General features: G+C 41.0%; 1 protein-coding gene across 2 annotated transcripts in view; it reads right to left on the bottom strand.

The window, feature by feature from the left end:
* Positions 1-23,279, bottom strand: part of BAK1 (BCL2 antagonist/killer 1) — a 50,688-nt gene extending 27,409 nt beyond the window's left edge. For both annotated transcript variants that reach the window (XR_013544826.1, XM_072997426.2), the window contains exons 1-2: positions 23,139-23,279; positions 7,375-7,492 (exon numbers count right to left, since the gene is read on the bottom strand). Coding sequence is in view for 1 of the 2 variants with exons in the window: in XM_072997426.2 (XP_072853527.2) it covers positions 7,375-7,453 (79 nt within the window). In the remaining variant the exon portion in view is untranslated. The remainder of the gene's footprint in view (positions 1-7,374; positions 7,493-23,138) is intronic.
* Between the last annotated feature and the right edge of the window lie 7 nt (positions 23,280-23,286).

Raw genomic sequence — 23,286 nt, 5'->3', positions numbered from 1 at the left:
CAAATCAAGGGGCCCTTTCACCCTTCTCCCAAATAAAAGTTCAAATGGACTGAACCCGGTACTGGCTTGTGGCACTGATCGATAAGCAAACAAAAGGGATTGCAGCTTCTGGTCCCAATTGTTTGGATTCTCTGCCAAGTAAGCCCTAATCATGCGCATTAGAGTCCCATTGAACTTCTCAGTTAACCCATTACTTTCAGGATGATAAGCAGTGGTTTCCTTGTGCTTAATTCCACAGATCTGCCATAAGCGTTTCATGAGCTTTGATGTGAACGATGCGCCCAAATCTGTGATTATCTCTGAGGCAAATCCCATCCTGGACATATACCCCACCAAAGCATCGGCCACTGTGTTAGTTTCAATATTAGTCAAGGGTATGGCTTCAGGATACCTTGTGGCATGGTCCACAATTGTTAGAATGAACCTGTTCCCCCTCTTTGTGGCCTTGGGCAAAGGTCCCACAATATCCACCCCTATGCATTTGAACGGAGTGTCAATCACAGGCAAAGGGCACAACTTTGCTTTGGTCCTGTCGCGGTTATTCCCCTGCCTTTGACACACATCACATTGTTTACAGAACTCCCTGATCTGCTTCCCTATGTGAGGCCAGTAGAAATTCTGTGTGATTCTCTGCTGTGTTTTGTTCACCCCTAAGTGTGCAGCAAACATGTCAGAGTGACCCCTTTGTAAGATCATGGGGCGATACTTTTCAGGTACCACCAGCTGACTTCTGATCCCATCTCCCCCTTTTGAGATATTCCTCAGGGTTTCTCTATATAAAATCCCCTTTTTCTCCAGAAATCTCACTGGGGTTTCAGGTGTTAGCTGGGCGTCAGTCACCTGTTCAAAACACTTTTGGAGAGTGGCGTCTGCCTTTTGCTCCTGTCCAAATCTGCTGTCTGTGGTTAAGGTTTCCACCACAGCTTCTGAACTCCCCTCTGCTTCCGTCTCTGGCTCATCATTACCCCCCTGAACTGTCCCCGTGGTGGCTTGTGAGCGTGTAATCACTAGCACCCGTTTCACATGTTCAGCCAGGTCATTTCCCACGAGCACGGCTGCTGGCAGAGTCGATGAAATCGCTAGCCTCCAAACTCCCCTCCAGCCTTGAAAGTTGACAGGTATCTCTGCTACTGGCAGAGAGATTACCTGCCCCTCAATCCCTGCCACCTTCATGCTCTCATTTGGGATTATAAACTCCCCAGGAATAATATCTGGATGGCACAGGGTTACCTGGGAACAAGTGTCCCGCAGCCCCCTATACTGACGGTCAAGTATTCCTACGTCCACCCCTGCTGTCTCAAACAACTGAGAATCTGTTTTTATCAGCAAGCAGCGCTTTACCTCCACAAGAGGACCATTTTCCTCAGCCTGATCAGCAGAGGTAGCTGTTCCAGACTGAGTAGCCATGGCAACAGGCTCCCTCAGGGACACTGAGCTTTGCTCCTTCTGGACACAGAACACAGCTTTTGGCTTGGTCCCACTAGAATTCTGAGGCACCATTCCTTTTAGCTGCTTCAATTTCTCACACTCTGAGATTAGATGACCCTTTCCCTGACAGAAATAACATTTTCTGGTGTATTTTGATTCTCTCTCATCTTGTTTTGGTTTTCCCTCCAAAATCTGAGGTCTTGGTTTCATGTCTGAGGGCTTCCCTTCACCATGGGCCCCTCCCCCTTGCTGGCTTTTCCCTGGTCCCTGAGAGTACTTGCTGTAGGTTTCTTTGGGTTTACCTACAGATTTCCCCTCACCCAAGGGCTTTCTTATTTGGGAAATAAAATCTGCGATCTCTGCGGCTGCTGCCACAGACCTCGGTTTCCTTTCCCTCACCTGGAATTTCAATTCCCCATGCAGGACTGAATAGAACTGTTCCAGTGCTATCAAGTCTTTAAGCTGCTCATAGGTCTCTGTCCCTTCCTGCGATAGCCATTTCTCAAGCAGCCTCACCAATTGGGCCCCCACTTGGGTAAAAGTCTGCTCTGGCTTTTTGGTGAGGGACCTGAATCTTTGTCTCAGCTGCTCCGCATTTATCCCATGTCTTGCAAACACCAGTTTTTTAAACTCTGCAAAATCTTTCATCAGTTCCTCAGGCATCTCGGCATAAACCTCAGCCAGGCTACCACTGATTAAAGACCGCATGATGGTCATCTTCTCAGTTTCCCTCACTGAGAAGTCCACAAACGCTCTTTCCACTAAGGAAAAGAACACCTCAGGACAATCTCCCTTGTGGTACACAGGGAATTTCTTCAGGTCAGCCTTAGACAGTTGGCCTCCCTCAGAATCCCTATTATTATTATTGTTCTGATTCATCAGCTCCAGTTTTCTTAATTCAAACGCCATCCTTTCTTTTTCCAGAGCAATTTTCTCTCTCTCTCTCTCTAGTTCAAATTGCCGTTGTTTCTCCCTTTCCCTTTCTTCTCTTTCCCTTTCCTCCATCTCAAATTGCCTCATCCTCAGTTCATGCTGTTGGGCTATGAGCAATTTTCTAAGTTCTGGGTTCTGCTCTCCTGTGCTGTCACCTTGCACTGAGCCAAATTCATCCTCAGAACCTTGGTCAATCTGGGGGTCTTTCACTTCACTCATTTCGGCCATCTGGCTTCGAGTCAAGGGCATAATCCCCCCCTCAGAACAGGCTGCTTTAAAAGTCAAGCCTCAAAATAAAACGACCACTTTTTTCCTTCTTGCCTCAGAACCAGCTCTCCCTAGAGATTGCTGCTGTTCTTCAGCACTAACTTGCAACAGTATCGAGTCAGAGCCTGCCCCCCTCTGCTGGGCCTCTCAGCTGGCAAGCTAGCTCACTGTTACTACGCAGTTTTGCCTCAGCTTTTTCCCGCCAAAACTAGGCTGCCTCAGAGCACCTTAATCTAAGTCTCCCCAGTTGGCACGTTCTTCCACTAGCGCACCTCCCCGTGAGGTACACCTAGAAGATTACCTACGCGCCTCAGACTGTCCCTGACTAGACCCCCCTTGCTCTGGGCACACTTGCCAAGGCTTTGCTGGACCGCTGGACAACTGGACCAGTCGTATCCCACACGCTGGACACCAATCAATGTGACAAACCCAGACCTACTGGGATATGTCACACAGTTACACTAAGCTGCCACCAACCATTCCCTGTAAGAAGTCACACAGACCAGGGATGGATTTTAAACAATAAAAAGAATAAGGTTTATTTTAAATACACACAGGGAAAAATAAACAATCAGGTGAATAACATAAAGTAACGTGGCTTATTCTCACTCATACAAGCATACAGTTTGGTTCACACAGAACCCTTAACTTGAAGCACAGACCCTGAACCCATCAGTTCTGGCTAACCAACAGACACCTGAACCTATCAGGTTGGTACTCTGACACACAGAAGTACCCTGTCTGACACACAGACTCCCACACCAGCTTCTTCTTCCCAGCTGCTGCTTTGTCTTCACATCCCAGTGTCTCTCAGCATCTCATAAACTCTCCACACACGCTTCACATATTTATACAGTACAGCCCCTCCTCCTGATGTCCCGCCTTCCACTCCCCATAGGATGGAACTTTCCCTCCAAACCCATGACAGACAGGTAACATCAGTGCTGTATGTAACACACAGCATCACAGCTTAACGTCTAATTGTTAGCCCCAATTAGAGTAGATCCATCATATTTGTTCCTAAATTATAAGTAAACATTTACATGCATCCCAGTGATTCAGTAAGTGTACTCTGTTTGGCATCAGCAGATGGATTTAGACCTAAAAGTATTTTGGCAAATTCCAGAATCTAAATTAGCATAACTCCTAGGCCAACCAAAATGTTATAAAACATGTGCATATTTTCAGGATTTCCAGATCTCTCCCATTAAACAAGATCATACACAGTAGCCAAAAGAGAGGGAGACAGATGTGGTGGAATTTACAAGGTCTCAATCTGCAAATGTGTAAATGAGGCTGTCACAGATAGTGTGATTGCTGATTCCCAATTTAAAAATGGAAAATTCAGCTGAAAACTCAGGATTATCTCCATCCTGGGTAAAGCAAACTGACTCATTTATGAACAGAGAACATTTAGAGACAAAAGGAGTTTCAAAAATGTAGAGGTTTTAGATACTGGACTAGCTTTAAGGCTAGATGACTGAAGAAGTGGACTTATCCATGAAAGCTCACATTAAAATATAGCACTTATTCTTTAAGGTGCCACAACGTTATTGTCTTAATTTTTTTCATTATTCATTTATTTTTGCCTGACATATGGAGATACAGTCTTTCACACAACTAGAACCAAGTTATGTAGGGCTTAACTGTAAACTGGGCCTGGAAAAAGAACTAATTCCAGAGTCATGCTGTTGTAAAACAGACAGGCAATAGAAGGGCTGTTATACGGATTCTTCAGCTAGGAAAAGGCAGCCAATGAACTATTATTTTTTATGTAGTACCTGACATAACCACGTTTTTTTTCAGGTTGGGTATAGATACTACTGAGATACAGAGATATAAATCCATCTTAACTTTTACATGTGTGAGTCACACAGATTGCCAAAATATTATGAGCAAAGATATGGTGACTCATTTACAAATTCAACAGGTGAAAAAATTACATGTGTGTAATGTTTCACAGCAGAGACAGGTGTTGGCGATTGAACTGGATTCTTCCTTTATTCCTTCACATTCTTGCAACAGTTTCAGAATGTGTGGATAGTAAACTTCTTTACTGTGTTTTACTAATTAATGTAGAAGCTTATGAGTTTGATTTTATCACATAAGGCTGATTAGAAGCAATATGCTTATATAACGTCATTTTGTTGCATAGGATTGCAGAGCAAAACTGCAACCTTAGCCATCTTGGCTGGGGAATTTTGCGCTCGTAGTTCAAAAAATAGTTTTAAAAAGTTTCCATAACCTAGATTCCTATTTGAAATTATGTAGGCTATTTTCTATTTTAAGATGTGGTTTATGGAAGTTGAGAAGAATGTAGTTACACTTTGGTAAAAATCCTGTTCCTCAGAGTAGTAAGCCACAACTAGAAGACGCCTCTTGAATCAATGGAGCTAATGGAAAAGTTGACTCATCAAATTCCCACTGATTAAATAAGTTTACTCTAGTTGCGATTCATTATGCTAAGCAACAGGATTTCTGCCTTTATTTATCTAGCTTTTTTTGTTTTTCGAACACCAGTTGACAAAAACTTTGGTCAAAACAATTTCAACATTTTTCATGAAGTTTGATTTTGGCTGCTTACACTAAATTGATTCTTTATATTGGGCAAACTTGGTTTTTGTTTTGTTTTGTTTTTGGGTGGTGGCAAGGTTAGATTGGGTTGAGTAACCTCGAGAAATCCAAGAGCTGTACAAGCTCATCCTTGGAAGGGCAGCACCTACTCCCAAGTTCCTTGTGCCGATGCTCTTCTCATCCGAACAGAGTGGTTCAATGGAAAATCTGCCTTGTATACTCTAGTTGCTAAAAGCTTTTCCAAAGAACTAATAATTTGGGGGCATGTGGGGAGAAGGGTATCTCAAAACATGGCAAAATCTATCCCATATTACTTAGAAAACCCAAGGGGAATTTAGAAGCCAAGAGACTACATTTGGGCTCCTGCAAGTTACCCACTCTAGGATTGTATGAGGGCTATAGCAGTCACAGTACAGTATATAAACTCTGCATGAACCATAGTCATTCATTGAGAGTATAATCTTATATTGACGTTTCCATAATCATAATGCTTAGATAAATGCTTAGATAAGTACAAATTGTCATAAATTGTTATCACTGACTTTTTTGCCATTACATTGTAAAAAGAAGGATGCCTGTTTTCCCCATCTGTAAAATAGCAATTACAGCACAACAATCTAGTGCTATTATGCAGGCATTAATTAGATATCCAGACTCCTACATGTGTCCAAACCTTACTTAAGGCTAGCTAGGAAGAGATATGTAGACCTTTGAAGAAACTAGTTATAACTACGCCATTACTTTTAGTGAATTGGTTTTTTTTCAATAACAAAGATATTGCTATAATATATTATGGCTGAAATCTTGTTGCTCAGCACAGTAAGTCACAATGAGAGTAGGCCTATTAAATCAATGGAATTTACAGAGGAACTGAGTGATTCAGTGATTTGCCACAGATTCAGTGTTCCTACTCTAGTTGTGACTTACTATTTTATTTCTTTGTTTTATTTATAGGCTGCCTGTCTCCCTATAAAGGGATCTAAGGCAGTCCACAATAATAAAAGAATAGAATGAAATATGTAATAAGTTAAACACTTAAAAACAATTAAACTATACACTAATTAAAAAAGAACTGAATAATTGAAAGCAGGTAAAATTTAAAACTATCTTAACTTAAAAGTGATTAATTACTCTACATTAAACAACAGGATTTGACCCTATGATTACGACTCAAGAACAACAATGTCAGTCCTTTTATGGAATAATTATAAATTTCAATTATTGTTGTAGTTATAAAAATATGGTCTCAGTAAATGGTGGAGAGAAAATAGCACATAGTTCAATATTGTCTCCTGCTCTGTTTATTGTGGGTATTAAAGAACAATGAGGTGGGTGGGAAGGGAGTGCTTTATTTTTGTTACAGGCTTGCAGCTACTAAATTTTAAAAAAATTAATTTTAGATACTTTCAAAAAAGTTGTAAGCAACTAGTTATTCTTTTTTAAAATGCCATAAATATATTTTGGGGGTGCTGGGATTGTAACTGTCATGGATTACTTTTTAGATATAACTTTCAAAGTTCTGGTGCACAGTGGTACTACAGATAGAAAAGATTTGCCAAAAGCCCCTCGTGGAAAATGCTTTAAGCATTTAGCTGAACTGAGTTAAACCTGAGTTTATAAGCCTCCTTTCATTCACAAGGGGTCCTAGACTGGTTCCCATAGAATTAAAAACAAATAAAAGTATAAATTCTAAAATAGATAGTTCATAAGATAAGAGTCATGAGAGCTATTCAACCAGCATACAAACAACAAATCAAACTAAAGAAACATTCAGTGGATTCTTTAACGATCCAAATGGCACAAATAACTGACTCAACTAAGTCAAGCATCCTCTAGCTAACAGTGTTCCATCTATTGGAAAAAAAAGGGCAATTTTAAAAAATCTCATAAACAAAAGAGCAAAAAGAAATCAAACCACAGCCCAATCCTAGGCATGTCCCACTTTGTGAAATGGGTTTACTTCCAGTTAAGTATGCACAGCAAAAAAAACCAAAATCATCCAAATTATTTCTATCAGCAAAAGGTATCAACATGACTGATTAGGAAAGGCTTGCAAATTAAGCTTGGCTAAACTCTGGCTGACAGGCCATACGTATCTCTCCTTTCTTTTCCAAAGGTAAACAACAGTCAAAGCAAACAAACAAGAGGTGTAGATGATCTCCAACTTTTCACCTGATGCCATTTCCACCGATGGTCTCCCTCCCTCCGGTCTCCTGCTGTCTGTTTGATCGCTGCCATTCCTGGAAGCCATGCTGGAGTGAGAGAACAGTATGTATTGCTCTGGAAAGATCTGTAACAGACAAACGAATAATCTATTTCAGAGGTTCATAAGGCTCACCCAGTCAAGTGTCCTCTCAGATTTTTCTCTGTGCCAGCTGATCTCTGCTGCTTCCTTTTCCCCTAAGAGCTGGTTTAGCTCCACCCCTTGGGTAACTTGATTCTGCTTTTCTTATTTACCTCAACCCACGGAGCCTTCTATGTTTGCATTCTGTCTTTCTCCTCAAAGACGTCTGGCTCGTTTTCCTCTTCAATCACTGACACCCCCATCATCTGAACTTTTGGCAACATTATGTCAATCCCATTATCCATGAAAAAACAAGGTTATCTTAAACTGTATTTTTCTTTTTCTGTCTTCTTCATTCTTTATATACAGTTCAGATTTTTAATGTGCAACAAAACACATCAGCACGATTTGATTCTAATTATTAAACATCCTCGTGCAATGTCAGCCAGCTTTCAGATTGGAGAGTTTGCATATAAACAAACCAGTTCAAATTAAGTCAAGAATTCTCTGTTATTGTCATTCTGCCATTAAATAGACTCTCAGAATTATCCATTTGGCGTTTCACATGAAACAAGCATTCAACACATGAAGGCACAGAACTTTTGAAAAGCAGATCAGGAACCTCAGATTCCTGAGAAAATGTGCAATGCTCTGTAAATATTGTAACATGTACAAGGTTTAAAAGATGATGATGATCTAAATCTTTCCATATGGTGGAAGACAAAATGAATTCTGTGTTAAAATGGCACACTGTAAAAGCATTACAGAATTCTAAAACAGAATTTCATAATAAAAAGACTTACACTGGGGATGGGTTACATTGTGGCCTTCCAGATGTTTGTGGTGGATAATTCCCATAAACCTTAGTTAGCCAGCATAGCTAATAGTGATATTTTGGAAGCAGCAGTCCAAATATTTCTAGAGAGTCACATGACCCAACCCCTGACTTAAAAGACTTGTTTCGCAAGACATCAGTCTTATTAAATTTTACAAGACAGGACATAGCTATATAGTTTTATATCACAAAGGCCTACACACATTTATTTCAATCAGCAATGTGTAATCAGGATCTGATGGTTGTTGTATGTTTTTGGGGCTGTTTGGCCGTGTTCTGCGGGTTTTTCTTCCTAATGTTTTGCCACTCTCTGTGGCCGGCATCTTCAGAGGACAGGAGCTAGAACTCTATCTGTGTTCTGGTGTAGTATGTGGGATTGTTGAGTGGGATTGTCCTCTGTGTGCTCTGAAGATGCTCACCGGCCACAGAGATTGGTGAAACGTTAGGAAGAAAAACCTCCAGAACACGGCCAAACAGCCCGAAAAAACTACAACAATGTATAACATTGTTGGTCCTCGAGAAATGCTCATGTGTGCACACAAATGTAATTGTAATTGTAACTGTAAATTGCTCATATTCCTGGTAAGCAATCAGGGATTTGAATCTGAGTTTGCCACAATCCAGTTTAACCTCTGTCCCTCTGTCCACAGCACAAAAAAGCCAAGGGCTGCTAAGTCGCTTGACAAACACTGGGGGTATAACAGAACCCCCAGCTTCCTCATGTCTCTTTTGCCAACTGAGCCTGCAATCCTCTTCTCACTTACATGCTATATGCCCTACCAAATTCATTCAGACATTTCTGAGCAGGCCTATTTAGGACTGCTGTGCTAGGATACAAAAGGTCCATGAAAAATGAACTCACAAGGGGAAGTAACATTAGATACGTACTTAGATTAACAACATCACCATTCAAAGCAAAATGGAAATCCATCTATCAATGTTTTAAATTATATAGGAGTTTTGTGTGATTCCCCCTGAAATGTCTGGAATTGTATCTTTAATGGTAATTTCAGAATTCAATTACTTGCTGCTGAAAAGGGCGCTGTTCACAGCTCAACATTAAATTGCATGCTCTGATACAAACTGATTCTGCTCACATAGCTGGCTCCCCACTGATGCTGATCAAATCTGCGAGATGAGCTCATTTTGCCTGCCTCAAGGCAAGTTCATTTGGGGGATCAGAGCAATATAGACCGAGCCAGTCATCGAAGTCAAGTCCTGTCAGTAAGAGATGACAAACTCTTCAGAGCAAGGAACAGAAATGGTATATTCCTTTCCAGAGTAACCTTCACAAGGGGCTAAAGGAGTGAAAGAGAAGTCATAGGACACTTTTTAAGATTAACAAGATTTATTACAGTGTGTTTGTCAACACACAGTGTACACAAATTTCAGGATGGGATGTTGACAATGACTTCTGAATGTAGTTTGTACTCTTTTGCAGAAAAACAAAAAAAATTACAGTACAGTGGCGCCTCACTTTACGATTGCGCCGCATTACGACGAAACCGCATTATGATGATCTTTTTGCGATTGCAATTGCGATCACAAAACGATGGTCTAAATGGGTTTTTTCCGCTTTGCGATGATTGGTTCCCTGCTTCGGGAACCGATTCTTCACAAAACGACGTTTTTTAAGCAGCTGACCGGCGGTTTCAAAATGGCTTCTGGGTAAACAAAATGGCTCCCCACTGTTTTCTGGGATGGATTCCTCGCAAGACAGGCAGCGAAAATGGCTGCCCTATGGAGGATCTTCGCTGGACGGTGAGTTTTGACCCCATTGGAATGCATTGAAGGGGTTTCAATGCGTTTCAATGGGGGTTTTTTCGCATTAAGATGTTTTCGCTTAACGGCGATTTTCCTGGAACGGATTATTGTCGTTAAGTGAGGCACCACTGTATTTTGATCTATTAAAGACCAACATGTTTTACTTGGCATAAACCTTTATGATAGCACCCACATCTTCATATTATTATTATTATTATTATTATTATTATTATTATTATTATTATTATTATTATTATTATTATTATTATTATTATTATTATTATTATTATTATTATTATTATTATTATTATTATTATTATTATTATCATCATCATCATCATCATCATCATCATCATCATCATCATCATCATCATTTTTTAGGACTGGTTTTGCGCAACAATTCAAGTTTAGATCTGACTCATGCAAGGGCTTCAGCATCAACGGCTTTCCAAATTTGTCAATGAAGACACTGAAAAGAGTACTACCATTTTAGATTTTTATTTGACAAACAAGTGCAGTTCCTCATAGGTATGACAGGAGCATAAAATTCAGGCCCCAATTCCTACACATCCAATGAAACTGATTATTGCAAAATATTGAAAAAAAACCTAACCCTGTAGTTTCTGATATGATCTATAAAACTCTTATTTCCAAATACAAAGGCATGCTTACCTCACCACCCAACCTTACTCAGATAATAACTTTTGCAAACTCTCTCCTTCCATATGAATTGGCCTGTACAGTATATCTTTTATACTGTAACAGGACAAGCATAACCAAATTTGCTCAGTATAGTTTATGTTTCCCACCTACCCACCATGCCTAATAGATCATGCTGACAAATACAAACATTAGTTTCCATGTGACAATTCAGGCAACATGCAAATGGGAATTAATCAATTGAAAAACTTGTCTTTCACTGTGTATTTTTATAACAATGAATGTAGTGTTCAAAGCAATTAATCTCCAATGGGCAGTTTGTTCAATTGAGCCAATATAAAAAATCACTGTCATGAAGCAAGAAACTTGATTTCAGGAAGAGCCCCCCCTTTTTTTTAGTAAACTGGAACAGCAACAAAGCTGGTACAAGAGGGAGGGAGGGAGGGAGGAAACTAATTACAATGGATCCCACTGACTGCATAATGGGATTTTCTAACAGCTTATCCCTCTGATGTTCATGTGGCTGCAAATGACAATGCTAGGGGAGAAATAAAATATACAGGGTGATTGCAGTGAGGAAAATAGAATAGCCATATGTTCCTTTTATTATCTACAAATTGCAGAATTTGCAGAAAGTAATTTTCACGTTTTCCACATATTGCAACCTAAATCCAATTTCATACTAGGAGACATCCACCAATATTGGAGCACTTTCTTCTCCTTCTTTTCCTAAGTTTCTCAGTACTTGACAGCATATTCTTGAACTGGAGGTGCCAAGGCAAGTAGCATTTACTCATCTCCTAATGCTATTAGATGAGACAGTCCTGTCAGCACAACAACCAGACCAGATGGGCGGGATACAAATCAAATCAAATCAAATCAATCAATCAATATTTTATTTATTTATTTATTTATTTATTTATTTATTTATTTATTTATTTATTTATTTATTTATTTATTTATTTATTTATTTATTTATTTATTTATTGTATTTATACCCCGCCTATCTAGTCATTTTGACCACTCTAGGCCTGCATCCTGCCCTGCATCCTTTCCCTGTTATCCCAGAACATCTGTAGCCAAAATACATCCACTGTTATTCTAATTAAAACTTGTTCTTAACCAGGTTAACTGAAGTTTTTACTTAGCATCACAGTACTTATTGAAGGACAGATCCTTCAATGTGTTTATTTATATGATGTCTTATATTAAAAGATTTGTACCCAAGCAAACATCAAGAGGGACAGAATGTTGCTAAAATCCCATTATGCAGTTGGCGAGATCCATTGTAATCAAAAGGGTGGGGAGCAGACAATAAAAGGTATTAAAATTATGATTACTGGGCTGGGGCACCTCCCTTATGAGGAAAGGCTACAGCGTTTGGGGCTGTTTAGTCAAAAGGTGCCTGAGGGGGGACATGGTTGAGACATATAAAATTATTTAGGGAATAAATAAAGTGGATAGAGGGAAATTATTTTCCCTCTCACGCAATACTAGAACCAGGGGACATCCACTCAAATTGAGTGTTGGGAGAGTGAGAACAAACAAAAAATATTTCTTTACCCAGTGTGTTGTTAGTCTGTGGAACTCCATGCCACAGGATGTGGTGATCGCATCTGGCCTAGATGCCTTTAAAAGGGGATTGGACAGATTCCTAAATGAAAAGTCCATCACAGGTTGCAGGCCATGATGGAGATGTATAAGCTCCAGGCTTAAAAGAAAGGTACCTCAAAATGCCAGATGCAGGGGAGGGGTATCAGGAGTCAGGTATCTAGTTGTCTTGTGTGCTCCCAAACGCAAAGATGTGGCTTTCCCTCATCTCCACAAAATGTACTGCTCTCATAATAAACCTAATAATTAGCACTCCAAAATTATTTTTTCTTTCTTTCTTTCTTTCTTTCTTTCTTTCTTTCTTTCTTTCTTTCTTTCTTTCTTTCTATGTTTATTTATTTATTTGTCTTATTTATAGGCTGCCTTTCTCTCAGTAAGGAGATACATCTAACTTATCTTTAAATGGTTGATTAATGTCTCATGCTGGCACCCCTCTTTTTCCTATTACTACACATTCTAACCATTCACAGAGAATCATCATCATCTTACAACTGCAGAGCTGGAAGGGACCATATGTATCACTGAGTGCAGCCCTTGTCAAGGAGGCACAGTGAGGAATTGAACTCCCAACATTTAGCTCTGCAGTCAAGAGACCTAAACCACTGAGCTATCCAGTAGAAAAAGTAGTCTGAACAGAATGACTTGTAAACCTGCCAGTATAAGTATCGTATGATGAGCAGTCTGTACCATTAGCCTCTGCTTGTTCTTGCAGAAGATGGTGGCCAGTCCTGTCCACTCCTTTGTTCTCACAGGAGATACAGTGGGAAACTGAACTTTCAGCCTCTGGCTCCATAGCCAGATACCTAAACGACTGAGCTATCCAGCCAGCTCTCTTTTTTTAATCAGCAAAAACAAATCCAATGAGAATCTCAAAGTGCAATGCAATAATAATTACAATATTTATGAAAAAAAATATTTCCCCACTCCTGGATACCCTTAAAGTTTCCAGGGGTCAGTATATCTTTTTCAGAGGAAGTACTGGTCTCCAGAAAAATAAAATGGCAATTCACCATTTTTCTTTGAGAAAATCCAGGTGAAGGGGGATCTGAGAGGGTTCAGATCCACAGAAACATTCCAAGGCCTGTTTACCTCTGGACTACATAAATCATCATCCTCATCATCTTCGAACTGCAGAGCTGGAAGGGACTCTATGGATCATACTGCATATTGTTTGTTTTATGTATTTTCTATTTTGCATACATTGTATATATGTACATTGTATAAATTGTATGCTACTGTTGGACATCACTGATATTTTTTAATCTAAGCAGTTGGTAAATACTTTTAATTGAACAGAAAAAAATCCTCGTGAAAACAAAACAATACAAAAACAAACAAACTGAAAGCTCCAACAGTCAGTTATGTTGATCCATGAGTAAGAGCAAAATCCGCAAGTCAGTGACATCTTTACAATTTGTGTAAGGTTTTGAGTCGTCCAGAATTTTTCACCAGATTAGGCAGGGCAAAAACAAAAAAACCCACCCACAAAGTGTGGAGTTACAAATGTAAGTTGCCAAATCAGGCCAGATGTTTTGGCTACAAAGTCTGCAGCTAAGCTCAGTCTTAAAATGGAGATAACAGCCTGAATTACTGGAAGGTACTCTATGTGGGTATCAGGCTACACCCAGCAATGCAAGTTTATTATGGAACAAACAAATTTATTGTGATGTAAACCTTTGTGGATTACACTCCACTTCATCAGAAAGGTGATGCCATAATAAAAGGGGTTCAAAAATATTGTTATTTTCAGCGCAGCAGAGCCATAACTAGCGATTTTGGTACCTGAGACTTTGCTGCTCTATTGGGTAAACGTGGCTCATATAAGAGAATGGCATGTGTGGATAGAGGGCAAAGGAACAGGAAGGAACACAACTTTGGTTTTGCTTTGAGCCCAACTGTTTTGTGTCTCCATCTGCCCAGACAGGAGCAGCTGGAGGTGCAACATGCACTCGGACAGGTGGACCTGCGTCCTTGCAGGAGCAAATATCTACAGGTGGCTCCTCGCATTTCTAACAGTCCTGCAGTCCAGCCCACCATGTCCTGGCTCTGCTCCCCCAATGGAAAATGTGAGGGAAAGAAAATGTTCGAATCAGAATTTTTTCAGACCAGTGTAGTTAAGATATGATCCTCAATTCTTTATTATTCAACATCGTATCACACATTTCTTATTCCTTGACACCCCCTCAAACACCCCCATGCGGTAGGGATGGCTTGGGGTTGGTATGAACTGGAGGACTTCCTCTATCTCTCTTTCACTATATACTTGTGAATGAAGAAGACATTCCAGCTTGTCCCAGAGACAGGGAAGTGGGAGGGGATCAGTGTTACTACGAATTAGTTAATGCAGGCCACAGAATATTGAAGACCATGTCTGTGTGTTTTTTTTAATTTAAAAGAATTTGCATCTTGCCGTTTTACTGTAAAATAATGCTTCATTTAAAAAACACACACCAGAAGAGAGAAAAATAAAACCCACACATCCAATTGAAGGTAATCGTAGTAGATAACTCCCCCCAAAATTAAATACCAACTGCTAGGAAATGGTTATTCTCCCCATTCCACTGATCTTTGCTTCTAGAGGAGAAATGAAAGTGGAATCAGAGAAGTTAACAAGACCACAGCCAAAGCAACAATGCCCAGACTGAATACTGCAAGCCTACTTATCTTTTTATCAGCAAGTACCTGCCACCACAGCAGGATGCCTACTTGGCGTCAGCTGTAAAATAGACCTTTGCCTCCAGTTCCTACAATACACAAACTACGTAGGCTGAAAGCATGCATTGCAAACTCCTCCTTTCCTTCAGTGATCCAAACTCTTCAGGCCAGTAAGACTCCCTTTCTCAAAAATCTATTTTGTAAGGATTACAAAAAGTGGTCCTAAAACATAAAGGAAAAAATTAGATTTAAGGGGTACCAAAACATGGGGAGGGGCCCTAAAAGCATTTTATAGAGATCAGCGACTCCTTCTTAACAGTCTGAGTAAATAAAGAGAACTTAAAAGGTTGGTTTCCTGCTTTTTCCCTGCAATTATATAATGTGATTCTTACATACATTCATGACTGTGAAAATGGAACAAGACAACAGTTATTCTTAGAATATTTCAGTGTGAAATGCTCCCATTGAGAATTACAGACAACCTAAAACACCATTTTCAAGGATAATCCATTTCATTTCTTCTCACCCAACCTATTAGTCAGCATTCTGCTATCACTACCACTACCACTGCTTTCAGATACATTTCCTTCAAATTTCTTTTACCTAAACTATTTTTGTAGTTTTGGAAATTCTGACATTTCTCCCAGCCTGCCATTCAGAGACTGAGTTTGCTACGTACTATATGACAACTCTATACAGTCAGCAAAAACAAGACCTGGAGCTGATTGTGGCTCTGATCATCAGCCTCTCATAGCAAAATTCACGCTTAAACTGAAGAGAATAGGAAAAACCACTGGGTTAGTCAGGTATAATCTAAACCAAACTCCTTATGAATACACAGTGGAAGTGAAGAAAAGATTTAAGGAACTAGATTTGGTGGACAGAGTGCCTGAAGAACTTTGGATAGAGGTTCGTAACATTGTACAGGAAGCAGCAACAAAAACCATCCCAAAGAAAAGGAAATGCAAGAAAGCAAAGTGGCTGTCCAACGAGGCCTTAGAAATAGCAGAGAAGAGAAGGGAAACAAAACGCAAGGGAGATAGGGAAAGTTACAGAAAATTGAACACAGACTTCCAAAGAATAGCAAGGAGAGACAAGACGGCCTTCTTAAATGAACAATGCAAAAAAGAAGAGGAAAATAATAGAAAAGGAAAAACAAGAGATCTGTTCAGGAAAATTGGAGATATTAAAGGAACATTTTGTGCAAAGATGGACATGATAAAGGACAAAAATGGTAGGGACCTAACAGAAGCAGAAGACATCAAGAAGAGGTGGCAAGAATACACAGAGGAATTATACCAGAAAGATTTGGATATCCCACACAACCCAGATAGTGTGGTTGCTGACCTTGAGCAAGACATCCTGGAGAGTGAATTCAAGTGGGCTTTAGAAAGCCTGGCTAACAACAAGGCCAGTAGAGCTGATGGCATTCCAGTGGAACTATTTAAAATCTTAAAAGATGACACTGTTAAGGTGCTACATTCAATATACCAGCAAGTTTGAAAAACCAATAGTGTCCAGAGGTCTGGAAAAGATCAATCTACATCCTAATCCCAAAGAAGGGCAGTGCCAAAGAATGCTCCAAGTACCGTACAATTGAACTCATTTCACACGCTAGCAAGGTTATGCTCAAAATCCTCCAAGGCAGTATGTGGACCGAGAACTTCCAGAAGTATAAGCTGGATTTCGAAGGGGCAGAGGAACTGGAGACCAAATTGCTAACATGCACTGGATTATGGAGAAAGCCAGAGAATTCCAGAAAAAACATCTACTTCTGCTTCATTGACTATGCAAAAGCCTTTGACTGTGTGGACCACAGCAAACTATGTCAGGTCCTTAAAGAAATGGGAATGCCTCATCACCTTATCTATCTCCTGAGAAACCTATACGTGGGACAGGAAGCAACAGTTAGAACTGGATATGGAACAACTTATTGGTTCAAAATTGGGAAAGGAGTACGACAAGTTTGTCCCCCGGCTTATTTAACTTATACTGTATGCAGAATACATCATGTGAAAGGCCAGACTAGAGGAATCCCAAACCAGAATTAAGATTGCCGGAAGAAATATCAACAACCTCCGATATGCAGGTGATACCACTCTGATGGCAGAAAGTGAGGAGGAATTAAAGAACCTCATAATGAGGGTGAAAGAGGAGAGTGCAAAAAACTCTCTTGAGCTCAATATAGAAAAAAACCTAAGATCATGGCCACTGGTCCCATCACCTCCTGGCAAATCGAAAGGGAAGATCTGGAGGCAGTGACAGATTTTACTTTCTTAGGCTCCATGATCACTGCAGATGGGGACAGCAGCCACGAAATTAAAAGACGCCTGCTTCTTGGGAGGAAAGCGACGACAAACCTTGCCAACAAAAGTCAGCATAGCAAAAGCTATGGTTTTTCCTGTAGTGATGTATGGAAGTGAGAGCTGGACCATAAAGAAAGCTGACCGCAGAAGAATTGATGCCTTTGAATTGTGGTGCTGGAGGAGGCTCTTGAGAGTCCCCTGGACTGCAAGGAGAACAAATCTATCCATTCTAAAGGAAATCAACCCTGAGTGCTCACTGGAAGGACAGATCCTGAAGCTGAGGCTGCAATACTTTGGCTATCTCATGAGAAGACTCCCTGGAAAAGACCCTGATGGTAGGAAAGTGTGAAGGCAAGAGGAGAAGGGGACGACAGAGGATGAGATGGTTGGACAGTGTCATTGAAGCTACCAACATGAATTTGACCCAACTCCGGGAGGCAGTGGAAGACAGGAGGGCCTGGTGTGCTCTGGTCCATAGGGTCACGAAGAGTCCGACACAACTAAACAACAACAACAACAATATGATGACTTAAGCCATATTGAGGCATTAAGCCTCAACAAGATGTGTACACATGTAACAAGCTTGCATTAGACCTATGCTTACATCCACAAACCCTAACCCCAACCCCATCCTGTTAAGAGTTTGCTATTGTAGGGACAACGAAGACAGCATCATACCCTATAAATGTTTCAGCTTAATTCAGAGGAAGTTGGACTGAAACACGTAGGGCCCCCAGTGTACTGACGCCTCATGCCCCTTGTTACACATATTTACTTCCCTGTTCAGCTTTCATACTTGAACAACGCTGGGGAAGACAAAAAGGTGATGCTCCTAAAGTTAAATATCAACCAGTTGAAAGGGTGAATTTAACCCATTCAACTCTCTGCTCCCATATGCTATTTTGACAGTCTTCTTGTCTATACCGAGTCAACTTTCAAGAATCCTCTGTCCACAGACACTGCAAAAGTCTGAAAATTGGGCACTTTCAGAGAGAGACATGATGACTTGATACAAATAAATAAAACAAATAAATCAAATCAATAAACACTGGATGTTAACATAGATCAGATTTTTACAATTGTTAGGGTTAAAATGCTTTTTGTATTTTTTAAAGCTGTCTATAAAGATAGTTTTTATTTAAAATTTTATATCTCAACAATCTCATTATGGAATATGAATTATAAAATGTTACTCCATATAATGAGTCCGTATATTTATACAGTCTTTAATAGTAGGAGATCCCAGCTCCTCTGAAGCGAAAAAACATTTTCTAGGCTATCTGCACATCATTACAAGATTAATAAAATATAGGCTTGGTATAGGTTCTGGGGAAGACCACAATTCAGCACACATGTTTGATGAAGAACATCCCAAGTTCAGTTCTTAGCATCTACTTGTCCCTAGGGCTAGGAAAAGATCCTGCCTTGAATTAATTAGGACTAACCTGACCTTTGTGACAGCAAAGAGATTGTAAGTCTGAGCTGACAGGAGCTTGGATCCGGCATAACTAAGCTGTCTTCCTACACCTCTTTTTCTCTTCCCCTTTTAGGTTATTCTGTCTGCTGACAACAAGATGGCACAGAAGTTATGTCTGCAGATCCAGCTGTGCCAGAAGATCAGACGTCAGCCAGCACAAGGACAGCTGTGCAGGCACAAGAGGCCTCTACCCATTCCAACTGTAATACTTTTGACCTTGTACTTAATTGGTGATATAAGATAACTTCCTATATGCCTATAATTGCTCCTCACAGTGTGGATGTTGCTGTATAATTAAGTTTAGCATGCCCATGTCCTCTTTCTGTGACTGTATTTTCAGAAGGAACTTATTTGATGGTTCTTCCGTCACCCTTGCAACAGCGTCTTTTTGGAAGGTCAGCATAACATATGCATTCCAAGACAGATTCTTCTGTTTATGTTCACTGCACATGATGGACATGGGGGTGGAATGGGTGGTGGTGGTCGCATTCTAGATATCAAGAAAGGGTGTTATACTAGAATGTCTTAAAAGGTCACATCTTAAAATAGATAATTTCGGTGGAAAACAAAGCAAGGAAATTTAATGCGAATCAATTATTTGTTGTAGCTACACTTAAGTAGTTTCTTCTTTCTCCCTATTTACAATGACAACTTTTCTATTACACATGATACATATTGCACAAGGAAGAAAACTGGCTTAATAAAATTTTCAAGTCACTAGCCATCATGAGTGGGGGATCTGGGCTGGTTTAGTAAAACTGTAAAAAAAATATTTTGTATGGGTGGCCTAATCACAATTTGTAAAAAACCAACAACCTGCACATGAATATGGAACTTCTATTGCCCAATGATGCTTTGATAGTAGATTTGCTATCCAAGCACTACCATGGTCAACATGCCCCTTAATCTCTTCTCTCCTCCTACTGTAACATCAGGGGTAGACATATTGTGCTATACCAGATGTTGCTGACCTGCAGCTCCAAACATCTTTTATCACTAGCTATGTTGGCTACGGCTGATGGGAGCTGCAGTCTGAAAACCATGAGAAGACAACAATTTACCCACTTCTAAACTGTACACCCCATTCATTCCACAGTATACAGGAGGTACTTGACAAATGGTACAACACTTTATGCATATGATGAAGAGTGGGACCTAAAGTCTTATGCCATCATGTGTTAGTTCTAAGGTACCAAAAACTGGTTGTTGTGGGTTTTTCAGGCTGTTTGGCCATGTTCTGGAGGTTTTTCTTCCTAATATTTTGCAAGTCTCTGTGGCCGGCATCTTCAAAGGACAGGAGCTAGAACTCTGTCCAGGGACCAAAGAGTCTCTCTTTTGTTTTTACAAAATGTATGTGACTTAAAAGTTTTGCCAAAATTTAAACAGTATGAGAAAGGAAAAGCCTCTAACCACAATTCTCAAAGTTAGCTCTGTTTGAGTTCAGTGGATCTCATGTGCAAGATTAAAGCCCCACAAAAGCAATTTTATACATATCATTATAAAATAAAACCTGCTGAATTCATCAAGGCTTACTATTCAGACAGTGTAGGACTGTAACTAAATAATATTAATTTAAAAAAAAACAGTTCAGCCAAAGTAGTTGACACCCAGTTCTCACATGTGCAGTCCTTTCCTGTTTTTTTTTAAAACATTTTAGGATGTCACTTACACACTCAGGAAGTTATACACACAAGAGCACATGAGGTGTCTGCAATTTGTGAAGTTTGTGGACTTACAATGACACTGTTCTCCAGCATTCTGGGAAACCTCACCTGTTGTAATTAAAATTATGGCACTGAAAATGTTTTTTTTTTTTAAATAGACATATTTGTTCCTTGAAAGGACTGATTTAGTACATTCTTACACTCTCATCTAGGTCTGCGAATATCTAATAACTGGATATCACTTCATATTTGAATTAGATACTGTACCGAGAATGCTTTAGTTGATGCTGAACTTTTATCTGGAGTTGCTAATCAAAATGCTTATCAGAATAGGGTTTAGTTTCTAGTGTTAGTTTCTGTTAACTATGGTTATACTACTTCAAAAGAAATCCATAACAGGCACACACGTGATGTGAGAGCCATTATGAGGTCATGGTTAAGGGTGTTGGGGCAGTGTTCAAGAGGCCCGATTCAAATCCCCATTAAGCCACGAAATTCACTAGCTGGGCTTGGACCACTCACAGTCTCTCAGCCTGACCGGCTCGCAGGGATGTTGTGAAGGAAAAGTGCAGGGAAAAAGAGACATGTACATTGTCTTGAGCTCACTGCTGGAAAGGCAGATTATAAATGTAACAAATAAATAATCCATCCTACAGAAACAAAACATTAGCACAAGCCTATTTTACACATTGAAATTGCCTTTCTAACCTGCAATAACGAAAGTACACTTTTTTTAAAAGACAGGATCTCAAAAGTCGAATATTTTACAGCATAGAACAGTGGGGTCCCTTGACATATGAACTCTGCCCCAGAAACAAATGTTAGCATTTGACAGCCAAATCTACCACACCATGACATCCAATTTAATGAACATCTTAATAGTTTCATTCCTTTTTAATCATGCGCTATCACTGTATGCTGTTGCTGTTAGGTACCCTGAAGTCGCCTCTGACTTTCAGGGACCCTACCAGTAAGTGACCTCCAAAATATTGGCTCCTCAACAGTCCTGGTCAGCTCTTGCAAACTCATGGCTGTGGGTTCCTTCATGGAGTCAATCCATCTCATATCTGTTTTTCTTCTTTCCTATTTAACTCTATTACCACCAGAATATAAATCTTTTGCCACAGTATTTTGCCCTTTCTCTTCTCTTTTTCTCTTTAATTTTGCCCACAGCACCTCCTGGTTAGTCTCCCCACGAAACCACCACCACCTATCACATTTCTGAGCTGGGGGGGGCACCAATTGTTCGAGCTGCATATTTAAAGGGCTAAATTATTATCATAATTATTATCTGCTACCAGGACAATGTATATATCTGAAAGCAACTGGCTAACTTAGTGGTGGGAGGAGATGATGTAATATATACATCATCTCCTCCCACCACTAAGTTAGCCAGTTGCTTTCAGGTCTGATGGCAGATGTTGTCTTCAGTCTGTGGTTCAACTAGATGCAACTGCTGGTTGGTTTAGTTTTTGCACGTGGAAGTAGGAGAGCACCACTTCGTCCTTCCTCTGTGCCAGCAACGCCTCAAGCCAGCTTTATGATTCTCTACTCCAGTCCTCACGCAATTGTTACACTAGAGTAAGCCTAGTGAATCAATGAGATTTATTGAGTTATCTCCTCCATGAGTTTTACTTATTTAAATGGGCTACTCTAACTGCAGCTTTTACTATGTTATGTGCCCTCAAGTCAGAAATCACTTACAGGGATTTTAATAGGGCTTTCAAGATAACTGAAATAGTGCCACGCTCTCAGTGAGTTTAGCATGGCTGAGCAGGGATCTGAACCCAGTGGTCCTGAGTCCTAGTCCATCGCTCTTATCTGCTAAAGCACGCTGAATTAATTTAACACAAGAAGTTGCAGCTAGAGCAGGTCCTTTAAAATCAATGGGACTTACAATGGAGGAGGGGGGCTCATTACATCTCCAATTGATTCAACGGGCCTACTCTAGTGCTATTTACTGTACTACACTAAGTAACACGATCTGGGCCTTTATATATATACTGTATATATATATAATCTGTGAATAAATCCCTTTCTCACGCTCAAGATCAAAACCTCAGTTCTCGCATGGGGGGGGGAGGCAACTTTGTTTCACGTTCACACACACGAGGACGTTTCCTCGGCTTAAGGCGCTCTGGGATCGCAAGCACGCTCGCTCCGAGAAGCCCGCAGGCCTGGCCGGAACCGTGGCCGGGCCATCTTCTCCCGGCCTTCCTTCTGTCTCTCGGCCGGGCAGAGGCGGCGTAGGAAGCGCCAGAGGACCAGGCACCACCGGGCGTTCCGCTGACAGGCGCGCAGCCCTGCGACGTCTCCGGAGCCCGGCATCACTCTTGGGCGGCATCCGGATTGCCACCCGCGCCATTGGGGGCGGAGCGGGGGGGGAGGGCTTCCCGGCTACACCCCACCGGCAAACGAGGCAGCCCGGCCGCCGGTGCCCCCCCCCGGTTCTCCCCCAGCCCCAAAGGACATCGTCGGGGTTCGAATTTCCCTCCACTGGCTCCAGCCGCGGCGGACGTCGTGGCTGGCAAGCGCCTCACGTCCCGGGGACACACCCAACCCCGTCGCCCTCCGGACGTCCCTCCATCTCTTCCCCACCCCACCCCACCCGCCGTGCCGCCTGCATCCCTCCAGCTCCTTCCTCCCCCTTCCCCGGGAGCCCCGCTCGCCTTTCACTCGCCTGGCTTGTAGGTCTTCGTCGCTACGGCCGGGCCTTTTCCAACCAGCGACTTTTGGCTTTGTTGGCCGAGGCTGCGGGGCGGGGGGGGGGGCGGCGGCGAGCGGGTCGCGGAGCTCCGTCGTCGACCTTCTGGGCTACCGCATCCCTT

This window comes from Pogona vitticeps, chromosome 4 (assembly GCF_051106095.1).
Source record: "Pogona vitticeps strain Pit_001003342236 chromosome 4, PviZW2.1, whole genome shotgun sequence".
Classification (NCBI taxonomy): domain Eukaryota; kingdom Metazoa; phylum Chordata; class Lepidosauria; order Squamata; family Agamidae; genus Pogona; species Pogona vitticeps.
The sequence above is the reverse complement of the archived record's forward strand: the minus strand, read 5'-3'. Positions and strand labels throughout refer to the sequence as shown.